General features: G+C 41.7%; 1 protein-coding gene across 1 annotated transcript in view; it reads left to right on the plus strand.

Annotated features, from left to right (window-relative positions):
* The first annotated feature begins 2,419 nt into the window (after nt 1-2,419).
* The window catches only part of RYR3 (ryanodine receptor 3), a 609,228-nt gene continuing 598,351 nt past the window's right edge, over nt 2,420-13,296 (plus strand). The window contains exon 1 of the mRNA XM_018554200.1: nt 2,420-2,566. Within this exon, the coding sequence (XP_018409702.1) occupies nt 2,519-2,566 (48 nt within the window). The 5' untranslated portion in view covers nt 2,420-2,518. The remainder of the gene's footprint in view (nt 2,567-13,296) is intronic.

Raw genomic sequence — 13,296 nt, forward strand, 5'->3', positions numbered from 1 at the left:
ATTCATGGTAAATGGTGTTTGTTAAATTCTGGTAAAGTGGGGTACAAACTGTATTCTATTGTTCTTTATCTTGAAATAAACATTAGAGCATATTAACTGAGAGACAATAGCCACAGGTGTTGAAGCACCTGATTAGGGAGCAAGCTTTGAGGCACAACGCAGGATTTACCCTGCAGCAAGCACTAGAAATTTGGTAACCAAGGTCTAGATGTGGATAAGCCAGGAGAGGTGGCAGAAGCTGGTAATGGTGGAATTTGTTTTTGGAGGTGGGCCGGGTAACAAATAAAAGCTGGCACCCATAGACGGTCTGCCACCCCATCATCCACCCCCTCCTTAGCACTGGAGCCAGCTGCTGGAACATCAGTGCCTCATGTTGCTCCCTGCTGGATTTCCCCTCTCGCTATGGTCCTGGCACTATTTTCCTCATCCTCAGTATCTAAAATGAGGAGTTCTTGTGCATGACCAAGATCATCGTCCTGCAGCAAGTCAGTGATAGTGTGATCAAATATCTACTGTGACTACTCATTGCCAGTTTGTGGAGCTATGGCAGGCTGTTTAGCATAAAAAGAGCATATGTGGCCTGCCTTTAGATGGTGCGGCCTGACACCGCTTTGTCCTGCATAGTCTGCTTGCTCCCTTTCTACCTCTGCATGCAGAACCTCTGCCTGTTACTTTAGGCCGGCCTGACATTTTAATAAATGGGGAATACCTTAATTTAATGACAGCTATGGCAATAGGGGAATAAATATGTGATATTTTGGTGCACACTGCTTTACTGCACAAATATGTGGTGACATGTGGTAAACAAAGGGCAGCCTTGGCTGTGTTAGTAACACGTGTACACTGTGCACTCTGAATTATAGTCCTTAATCTACCACCACCAAAGAAAATAAACCATGGAACACTAAGCAACAACCCATTTTCTTAACCTGGCAGAAAATAAACAAATGGATAAACCTGAAATAAAAGAAAATACAAAATCCAACAAAAAAAGACTGCAAGGCCCAGCAGCTACAATTGCTGGCACACACAAAAAGGTAGTCCTAAAAGGGCTGTTGGCCCCTGATCTCTGAACACAGGGTGTACATAAGACAAAATGTAGCCCACCCCACTGCAATCTACAGGAATTTATTTCAATATAGCACAGTAAAGCAATGAACTCCCCCTACATAGGCTGTAAACTACTCCAACACACACAGATAAATGGCTGCAGGGGAACCCACCCTATTTTAGTGAGGGCCTGACACATAACAACCCCCCACAGTTGGCCCCTCTAAGCCAGCTGACCCAAGTTCAAAGAAGCATTATGGTTAGAGAGAATTTTGCCTGGTGGGATACACCATCAATTCACCAAGAACCTCGAACATGCAGGATTTGCCTCAAACCCATGGTAGCGATGAAACTACACCTCACCTCTACTTATTTATGACCTACCTGCACAAACAAGTGCCTGCATTTATCTGTGTAGACGCAGGTCACATTTTTACTTATACACATGAGGTAATATTTATATAGCAAATGTGCCAAAATCAAAGAATAAGGAGCATACTAATGAATGAACGAGAACCTCATCCCCACTATGAATGTAAATAATTTACACAGCAAGCCCAGGCTGTGTACAGTTACAGAAATCTGCAGCTGCAGGGATTTTATGTGTTGGTACTCAAATGATTGATTTTTGTCCTAAGCTCAGCAGTCTCTTTCTGAGAATGTACACTGTAGTAGGTAGACGGCTGACATGAATCTCATTAGGAAGGAGCTAACCTGGCCAGAATATTGCATTCAGATATGACCCGCACCCAGAGTATTGATTGTGTTCCAAGAGCTTACCCAATGGAAAGGCAGTCATAATAATATTACAGCATGATATCGCAGTGCATCACAGATCCGCAGAGTGGAACGGAATGATTTCACAGCTAGGATGTGCCAGACGCCAGTGCACGCTTGCAACTTGCAAACATTTTGTTCAAATGATTGAAGTCTCATCCAGAGCTTGTTTATTAGAGGACTTACTGCATTCTAATGGATACATTTAATCCTTACTATACCTATCACATTCAGACACATCTCTCTTTTGTTTTCTTGGTATTCAGCAGCTTGAGTTAATGCAGCAAACATATGTTCTATTCATAAAATCATATAATAATACAAATATTAAATGCTAAAATGTGGGTTTTCTCACACACCAACTCAGAGAATATATATATATATATATATATGTGTGTGTGTGTTTGGAAATCATGCCACACATAGAAATCTCTGTGTAGTGCATTGTAGGTCCTTGTATATGTTGAACGGTATAGTCATGTGGTATATGAGTCTGGGAGTGTGTGTGACTGCTGCTGGCAGTGAGGGGGTTGACAGTCTGCAGTGCAGTAGAGTTAGTACACGGTAGCTCGGCTCCCTATATGGTTGTGGATTAGCTGTATGCTAATATTGCTAGGAGATGAGTCGCACAGCACGCTGAGCTGCCAGTGGAGGCAAGCAGAGTCTTAGCAGAGCTGACTCCTCAAGAGCCATGGCTGAAGGGGGCGAAGTGGAGGATGAGATACAATTCCTCCGCACTGTAAGTACTGCTTTCATTTCAAGTCACGTTTTGTTCCAGCATCTCCACTAGGTATATGCTTCATGTTTTCTGTTCACTGCAAAAGCAGCATTGTCTGCTCTATTCTCTTTTTTTTCCCTGCATGGTGTGTGGTAACGCAATGTGCAGAAGGGAAAATATTGCCGGCAATGCTATTTCATCCATTAAACTTGTCTGATACATAGAGGTAAATCTGAATTGGTTCTCATATCTCCCCAGAGAGACATAATACCATATCCCATTATCACTCAAAGCTTACCCTTTTCTGGTTTGCTGTGTGAAAAGCCTATGTGGTTTCCACTGAACTTTTATGTTTGCAAACCTATCTTTACGGAGTCAATCACTGCAGGCAAATTATGAGCATGGGTCTTTTTTATATATATGATGATCTTCCTGTTTGGTGTCTGTAGGAGAGCACAGCATGCAGTTTCATGTAGCAGGTGCTGCTCCTGCCGGTGTCAGATAGTTTGGCTGCAGATGAGGGAACCCTGTCTAATAATATCTAATATCCACACCACACAAGGCACATGACCTTTCCTCAAGACTCCTAGGAATCTTTTTTTTTTTTCTTTCCTTAGAAAGGACTGTGAATTAGACATTTGGTTTGAGGAGCTACATTTGTAATTATTAGTCAAGATAATTAGTCACGGCTGCCAGATTTTTTTTTGTTTGTTCTATGAGCCCGGCATAGCTGAAATGCCCATTTGTGTGAGCAAGATGTTCACAGAGATGTATGTGCGCCTCTGCAGAGAACCTTCCCTTCCTCACAAAGCACACACATCATGGCACGGCACGGCATTGTTATGGATAATGTCCTTAACCCCTGCGTGACACAACAATCCGCTCTTTGGAGGTGTTCAGAATCAGCTCTCTCACTTCTATTGTATGTATTGGGGATGATTATTAGAAATCTGATGTCTGTGTGGCTTCATTGTTCTAATGATGAAGTGTGTATCGTATAAGCGGAATTCCACGTTCTTTCATAGCATTTCCTGTGTCATGTGTACACACATGGCTGTTGTTATTACCATTGATACACTGCGTTTTACATCACACTCAGCTGTGCACTTCTTCAAGCCGCAAATCCTTTTTTGCATGATCTGCAAGCTTAGGGATGTAAATATGATACAGGAGGATCTTCATACTCAATGCCTGCAAATTCTCTCTCATGCTTTAGTCTTTTGACTAGTATTTTCTTGTAATATACGAGCCCTAATGAACCATTTCAATAGGATACCAAGCAAGCCTATCATGCTTGAGCAAAAGGGGGAGGGTAGGCTTGACTAGGATAGGACAGGCTGGTATGTATAGGTAGTAATATACTGCAGTAACATCTTTTGATATGTACAGGTTGTATTCCTGCCTTTGCGGCTAGTATGTTTTTTTTCTTTATTCAAAGTAATAAGCTCCACAACTAAAGTGCTTGAAAAGATGCTCATTGCATCTAACAAAATACTCTTGAGTATATTTTTGTGTTATTCCAATCAATACCTTCTGCACCTCCGATCCAACAGAATCTGAGGAATAAAATGTGTAACATTTTGAAATGTGTAAGACCATCTTCAGACGATTTCTATATCCATTACTACCCTATGAAATGTTTCAGATTTTAATCAAGACAAATATACTTGAACAGGAAACATCTCACATTATACATAAATGTTATCACTGTCTTTTCCGTTTCCTTTATTTCTTTATGTTCAGGTTGCTAGCTTTATCATATTAGCATGAAACTAGCAAACAGGTAATAGTATTAATACAAACAAAAAGCCTGCAGTGGCAGCCCTCATATTTCTGTCATGGCAAGTTCATTTTAAAATGCCCACCACAATGGAATCTAAATGTTTCTGAACAGTTAGACCCTCAGGAAATTGCTTTTTTTAATCAAGATGCACATCTACTGGTAAGTGAATGTTAGGCAAGCTCTCTCCTAACTCCCAATAGGTATTGTGGTCCAGGAGGATGTCAGCTAATCTATGTTCAGTCAATAAAGTACAGTAACAAGTAGGCTGAAGTTTTCCAATCAGCTAGAATGCTTATCTGTCAAGATTCTACTCATGCAGTGGAATACATGTTGAGGTTGTATACAAAATAGTTTGTCAGTTTAGTTTTATTTGCACATTAGATCTCTTTCAAAGCAACTCTAACTTTAACTAAGTTGCTAAAAAAAAAGGTGTCCTTGTAAAAGAATAAACTAAATACCTCTTCTGCTGCCCAAGCCACTTATCGCTGCTCCATTGTAGAGAAGCCCTCTGCTGAAATTTCTTCTGAAACTGACACTTTGGAGAGCATCAATCTGCTGTGTTCCCCACTGCGCCCAGTAAATTCTCCCTCTCCCTGTAATGGAGAGGGAGAATTTACCCCTCTCCCTGTAATGCCTTGTAAATTCTCCCTCTCCCTGTAATGCCTTGTAGTGACCTATGTGTCACTACAAGGCATTACAGTACTTATGTATAGGCTGGCAGGAGGAATCACTGAGAGCAACAGGGAACACAGCAAATTGACACTCCTGGAAGTGTCTGTTTCCGAAGACACTTCATCTGAGGGTTTCTCTACAACTCAGTGGCTCGAGCAGTGTATAAGGTAAGTATTTGCTTTATTCTTTTACAAGGACACCTTTATTCATAAACTTAGTTTAATTGACAGAATCACTTTAACTGCTTCCCGTCCAGTGGCCGTTCATAAATGGCCAGATGGGAGCCTTCTAAATGCAGGTGGGCGTTTTAAAAAGTCCTCCGCCCCCACTCGTGCGCCACTTACAACGCGCACACAGGTGGGAAAAATGCCTAAAATGTTCAAATGCAAACAGCCAGCGATAGGTGTTTAAATACAAGCTTTTGCCGTCTGTACAGACGCCCGATCGCTTGTATTTTTTGCAGCTTTGCGTGTCTTGAAAAAATGGAGAAAATTAGTTCAGTACAGCTTTGCATGACTGAATTAATGAAAAACACAATATTTAGAGTGCACTCCTGTAGAGCAGACACAACTCTGAAGGTTGACTACTGGTGGTGTGCGAAGCTCCTCACAACAGGGGGAGGGACCTTGTGTAACAACCCAAAAACAAAACACTTTATTGAGGAGCGGAACTACCTGAAATCACTTTGGTGAACACATGGGCTGAACACTGCTTGTACAGTAATGTTGGGACATGTATATGTCAAATACGAGTGTAGAACACCAACCTATAACTGGCCCTATAGGATAGAAAAGATGTTAACTTACAGTTAGGATGTGGGAAAATGTGCCCAAAAATCTCTCCCGGGGTTCGCTTCAGGATCTGTTGGTCGGGTCTTTCTAGATGGCAAGTGAGAGGTGAATGGCTGGAGAAGAGCTTGGCTAAATGGCTCGTTCCCTCCAATTGTCAATTTTCGGCTGGATTAAAGCAAGTATGTGATGGCGAGGCAGCCCACGTACTCGGCTGGCCAGGCCGGGCCGCGACGGCTGGGATGGGGAAAGTGTAAGGGGGAGAGCGAGGTGCCGCGGACAGCACTGAGGCGCCTGGTCCCGTGTGTATTAGCGATGCAGTCGGGCTGCTGTCTCGAGGTGTCCGGTACTCTCGTAGTCAGCGAAAGTCATGAAGGACTGAACGGGGGGTAGAAGTTCACGGTGGGTGGGTGGATGTCTACGCGTTTCGAGGAAATTTGGCTTGACAAAGAGGAATTTCCTCGAAACGCGTTGGTGTTCTACACTCGTATTTGACATATAGATGTCCCAATATTACTGTACAAGCAGTGTTCAGCCCATGTGTTCACCAAAGTGATTTCAGGTAGTTGCGCTCCTCAATAAAGTGTTTTGTTTATGACTGAATTAATGTCAGTCAAATTGACCTTTTATATTTTTCCAAAAAATTGGGTAATAATAAATTACTTTCTAACATAATAAAGGGAAAACAGTTTTAGTTCTAATTTTTGGTACTTATTTCTTTATATAGTAAAAAAAATAAAAACCCAAGTGGTGATTAAACACCACCAAAAGAAAGCTCCATTGGTCCCCCATAAATGGTATAAAATTAATTTCAGTACAGCGATGCATGACTGAATAAATGTCAGTCAAAGTACCGCAGCACTGAATACTGAAAAATGGCCTGGCCAGGAAGGGGTTTAACACCCCAGTCATCAAGTGGGTAATGTTAACTTTTTAGTTTTTTTTTCCCTTTTAAAAGTTATATGTAACGTGGCTCTGGTTAGGCTGCTCTCAAGTGATGAACAGACTGCTTGGGTATCCCATGAGTCCAGAAAAGTAGATGCATAAGATGGCCACATCTCTTAAGCCACCAAGGGATAAACAGTTAAAAAAAATCTATTTCATTATATCTATACAAAATAACAAGCCGGTATGTTGTGGGGACCAGGCTATACCCCCTTCAAAAAGGCTTAACATGCTGTGTAGGGTGGAAGGAAAGGACTCGACTTGAATTACATTTTCTGTGTTAATTGTTTATTTGCTGTTCGTAAAATGGTTTAAGGAGCTGATAGTAAATACTAACCACAGGCTCACATTTTGTTACCTGCTAATAAAGTGTATGTAACCCTTATTACCCATATCCCTTTAATAACTTCCCTTGTCAATAATAATTATTGTACTTGTGCTTCTCCTGAATAATTATGACCATGCTAAGCACAGAAGAAGATCTGTGTTAACGTGGTCAGCTTGCATCTCATAGCTTCTCATCTGAGCTACAGAATGCTGTGCCTACACACGGGCTTGCTTGTAGCTCCGAGATCAGTCTGTCTGACACTCCCCCTGCCCAACCCACCTTGCCTTGATTGAGAGTCCTGCAGGTTGATGTCCTGCACGCTGTTCATCAGCCTGACCATCCCCCTGCTCAAACCACCTTACATTTATTGACAACCTGCCCTGTAAAAAAAGTTTGAAAGAGAGACAGTAGGAGCAACAAAATTCAGGACAAAATCTCCTGTAAAAACAAAGTGTCAGATTTGCTGACACTCCCCTTTCCCGGCCCACCTTGTCTTTATTTAATAGCACATTCTATACTTGACATAGCTTCTTGAATTCGAACTATGCAACCATGCCCCCCACACCCACAAAAAAAGCACAGAATGACTGCAGAATAAGACCCCGTTCACATTGAGCGATTTATCGCGCGGTAATTCCCGCGATATCGCGGCAAATTACCGCGCGATATCGCGCTCCAATGCAATCCAATGGGGCAAAGGGTCCTGCTGTCGCGGGTCGTGCGTCGCTACAGCAGGACCCTTTTTGGAGCGGATTTAGCCGCGATTCAAGCTTGCTCAATGCAAGCTTGAACGCGACATCGCGCGGCAAATCTCGCGATGTCGTGCAATATGCAAATCGCGCGGCAAACGCGCAATTTGCATATCGAGCAGTGGGAACGGGGCCTAAGCATGTAAAATAACAGCTGTCTTTTTTTGTAACAATGTTTTATTATTTGACAGTTTGAACAGAGGAGTTGAGTGATATCCCCATTCACATTATCTGACTTAACAAATACTTTAACAAGTTGTAGTCTATAAAGCATTTTAAATGAATACTGATTGGGAGGGTAAAGCCTTCCTCTCGAAATGCTTTGACATATTTTGGCTACATATGGTTAAATCAATCCTTTTTGAATACTTAGGTGTGGCGCTCTTATCCTTCTAATTTTGAATAAAAGTATATGTGACCCATGTCTGGTTTATTAAATATATTTTTTTAATATGTGCACTAAAAAGCTAGGCAGTCAGAATGTATACATTTCTCTTTCATACATTCACTTGTGGCTAAAGCTTCAAAGAAAAAGCATCAATATTCCCTTTCAAAGGGGATCCCAACAAGGGTGCCTCCTTCCCTCTTACTACTTTTCATTGCAACTGAAACTCAAGCAATCAAACTTCTGCATTAAAAAAAAACGTTTATCTAAAGTCAAAACTGTTTTTACAGTTTTGGATAGAACATGAAAGACCAGGGCTTATAGTAATTTCAAAAAGTTTTGAGTTGTCACCAGAACAGGAATTAAGGGGGAAATGGAGCTGGTTTCCCTTTCCATTTTGGAGAGATTTTCTCACATACTGTTGTGTCTACAGGGCAGTAAGTGAAAGTAATTCTTCCCAATAGGGCACAGGTGGCAAGAAGCAAAACCTGACAGGAGTTTTAACCATTCTATAGTACCAAAAACAAAAAATGTTTTCTCTTTAGATATACTTTAAATAAATGTTGTTCATACTAGGCTGAGAGCCGACAGACCAGGCCATAAGAGCCCTTTCACATGGGTATTCCGATCCGGTCCACCTGTCAACTTTTCAGTCGGATCAGATCGGAAACACAATGTTAGCCTATGGGCAGCCGGATCGAAACAGACGTGCATCCGTTTACACCCCGTTACCCCAACTGGCAAGAGTTCCATTTTGGCGGACCTGAGGAAAGGACATTCTAACTCCTGTGTGGTCTTCCTCGGGGGCGGACTGACAACTCATGGGGCCCCCGGGCAATAGGAGATAATGGGGCCCCCTGTGTCCCCGCCCACCCTCAAGCCACACCCACATATTGCACCGGCCAAATCACCTACATTTGGTACAGAATTTCTCTACGCTATGTTCAAAATAAATGTTTACTAAGTAAAAAAATAAATAGAGAAATAAACTTACATTAAAGAAAGTGAAACAATTGTACATTTCCAAAATGGAGGTTTTAATAAATGAACAAAATATAACAGGTGCAACAAATGTCTTCTTAGCTGAACATTTTAATAAGATAACAAAATATAGAATATGAAAACTTACATGACAGAAAATACAACTAATCTCTTCCTATTACCTAAATACCAGCACCACCTATACAGGATAGAACACGGTATACCAGCACCAACTATACAGCATATAACACGGTATACCAGCACCAACTATACACCACCACCTATACACCTATATACCAGCACCACCTATACAGCATATAACACGGTATACCAGCACCACCTATACAGCATATAACACGGATAAACCAGCACCACCTATGTAGCATAATATACGGTATACCAGTACCAGTGGCAAGGAACAAAGGGCCCTGGTGGAAGATTTCATTTTGCCTGCCCCCCCCCCAAAAAAAAACAAAATCCACACCCAAAACCCACACCCCCTGAAGCAACCACAAAAAAATAAAGTTGAAAAAATAGATCGAAAATATATATTTGAGCGTATTTATTTATTACAGGGAAATCTGAGCACTGTGTAAGTGTAAGCAAATTTAACAATAATAGCATTTCTGTATAAAGTACTGCTGAGATTTGTAGTCCTCTATAGAGGGTCCCATTCTGCATTGCTGCAATGCACAATGGGACCTGCTATAGAGCACTACTAATACCATCAGTACTTTATACAACATCTGTTAGGCAACAAATAATAATCTTTTTAATTAATTATTTACCCTTACCTCTTCTGGCCGGTCTTCTGTCTTCAGCTGTTTCCTGGGGACTCAGGCTGCAGAACTCCTGGGGACTCAGGCTGGTGGGGGACTCAGGCTGCAGAAAAACCCAGTGTGTGTTCTGTTTTCTGGGTCTTCACAGCCGTCTGAAGCCCCATGGATGCCCCATGATTTGCCTGCAGGGCTGTCTTCAGTTCCTCCTTGTTCCCGGGCTCCCTCCTCACAGTGGCCGGCGGGCCCCATGCTATCTGGTGGGCGGACGCCACCCCCCTCTTATTTCACCACCGGCACCACCTATATAGTATAATATACGGTATACCAGCACCACTTATACAGTACAATATACGGTATACCAGCACCACCTATACAGTATAATATACGGTATACCAGCACCACCTATACGGTATAATATACGGTATACCAGCACCACTTATACAGTATAATATACGGTATACCAGCACCACTTATACAGTATAATATACGGTATACCAGCACTAAATATATTATCAAAAAACATCATACATAACCACAATAAAGCATTTTTTTTACTGTCTGATCTGCGCAGGCTCATTAAGCTCTGCATCCCTTACCCAGAGGTCTGGCAAGGCAGGGACACACTGCCCAAGCGCGACTAGACGCCTACTTAAAGATGGCTGCCTGTCACTGTCATATTTATAAAAAATGTGAGTATGTTTGGCAGGCAGTCATTCTCCACATATTGCCGGTCAGCAGAAGGGCCTATCAGCAAATGCTTAATTGTTGTCGGCAGGTTAGGCTCTGAGGGATTCCTGTTGGCATTGCTGTGAAGCCATCAAACACCTGACAGTTTCAAAGGCTGAGGCCATCTGAGAACCTGCCAGGTGCATGATGGCTTCCCAACCATGCCATCAGGAACCTCGATGAGCATGAACAGTTAGTTAGTACAGCTCAGCTGCATAGAACTAAAAAAAAATTAGTTCCCGGCCTGTGGGCACTTCCAGGTGTAAAGATGGCCGCCGCTGCCGCCGTGCGGCGGCCATCTTAGTGACATCACTGTGAGGCAGGCCCGTGCGGATGAGCACAGAGCTCGATTTCCCGAGTGGCAGCCGTCTGTAGAAAATGCCTTGCCTATTGTGGGCACTTCCAGGTTTAAAGATGGCCGCTGCCGGGCGGCGGCCATCTTAGTGACGTTTTGTGGCAGGCCCGTGCGGAGGAGCACAGAACTCGGAGAGTGGCAGCATGACTAAGGAGAGAGGCGAAGCTGGCAACCAATAAAAGGTACCAGCAGCCTCTCATGGGGCCCCCTAGTGGACGTGGGCCCTCGGTCCGAGTGGTCAGTCCGCCCCTGGTCTTCCTTTTACAGGCCAAAGTCACAGTTGTGTCTTTCAGCCAGCAGGTTAAATCAGACTTTTACAAATAGATTGCATATATAGAAATGCCAAAAGAGGTCACCAAGCTTACCAAGTATTCTATAACAACAAGTGTTTAACTTTTAGCGTGTGACTTCTAATCTTAACTATATAATAGAATATTAAATGCAGTACACCAGGACAACTAACAGTTAAGGTTTAATAAATTAATTTTGTGTTGGGGAATATTGCCATAGATTTGTCATGCCTTCCATCTGTTTGTATGTGCCGTGCACCCTTCTGTTCTACCCAGTACTATAATGTGACATAGTGAAAGAAGTGAGCATAAAAATCCTAAGGACTGCCTAGTTTTGCAAAAAGCTTATATATGTTTTCAGTGTGTGCAAAGTTTTGAATGACATGCATTCTTTAGTGCCCTCCATGTTATGTCATTTACAAAATATTGACCAACAAACAGTAATAAAATATATTACTACAAATTATGAAACATGCTGCAACTCATTTAGAACTCTTACTAGTCCACTCTCATGCACAACGCTGTAATGTGGGACATAGGTATTCCCCAAATTAGGTTTATTAAAGCCTAAAAAAGGGTGTCGATGGCATGGTGTACCTATAAAGCGATGTATCATGTCATCACTACAATACATGATGCCCTCATTCACCGATGTGTGGAGAACCTAAAATATGGAAGAAGTGATTCAGCAATCTGCAGCAAATATCCAGATACTGACAATTTGTCTGCAAGCAATCCGATTGGCTCATCACTATTCCCAATTAAACAAAAGCACTCTAAGCACTGTTTATACATTAAATGGGCATATTACATGAGTCTGAGTTTATAAAAACTACATTCATTTCTGTAAAACAGACTCATGTTTTTAGGTATCCTTATGCGGTCAATTGTGCCCACTCCTTTTCTCTGAACATCACAGCTGAGCTTGGCTGAACCAAGAAAAATTTCATGGAAGCTGCCAACATTTTGTTTTGCTTAGCTATGCTGTTGGTGGAACTGCCAGGCACAGGCGCGCAGTATGAGAGGGCACCATGTCATGAACTTCAGATAATACATGCTCCCAGTGTAAAGAAAGCCAGGTAAAATGTTAGACTCATAGGCACATGCCTAAAAAGGCATGCTCAGTGTACTTTCCTGACCCCACCAAAGCTCCATGGAACACTCTGCATGAAAAAATGTATTGAGCTGAATTTCTATGAGCACAGACAGCCACATTTGTCACAACTAATGCTGGAGTCCTCCCCAGTTAACACCTTCCCAAGAGAGTGTCAAATCCCAAGAAATCTTAGCTTTATGTGTACAACCTATGCATAACCTTAATTGGCTATTTTTAGTGATCTATTTAAAAACCATTCAGTTCATTCGCACATGCGACTTGACGTTATTGAAAGAAACAAAAAACATTGGTAAAACCCAGAATTATAAAAAGCTACATGGTCTATATATTTTAATACCATATCCTAGTTTTTATTTAAATCTGAATGCTACCAATAGCAATATTGTACCAGTATAGTATTAAAACAACAAGACTGATGAAAGCACCAGTATAAGGCAGACAAAATACAACCACACAACCATTCAAGCTGCTGGAAGCTATATTTGTCTACATACACATTGTTACTTTATTTTTGTGTGAATAGAAAAGTAAGATCTGTTCTTGCAAAAATTTAACTTAAGCCCATAAATGGGATAACAAAAAAAAATCAAAGGCTGTCCCCTGTTTTTAAATATTATCAAAAAAGTTTTAAGGATGGTTTAGTAAAGGAGATCAGGAAAGACATAATAATTAAAATCTGTGTTTGTAACAAGAAATAATTGACTTTTGTGTACAGATATGAATTAGGTGTTGACCTTCTGTAGGTTGGATTTCTGATCTATGTATGTGTACAGGTCTTCTGAAACTTTTACTGAATTCATTTCTGTGATCCCCAACTTTGTTTTTGTACTACCTGACAAGAGTAATCTTATTT

Source organism: Nanorana parkeri, unplaced genomic scaffold (assembly GCF_000935625.1).
Source record: "Nanorana parkeri isolate BGI_ZX_2015 unplaced genomic scaffold, ASM93562v1 scaffold146, whole genome shotgun sequence".
NCBI lineage: Eukaryota > Metazoa > Chordata > Amphibia > Anura > Dicroglossidae > Nanorana > Nanorana parkeri.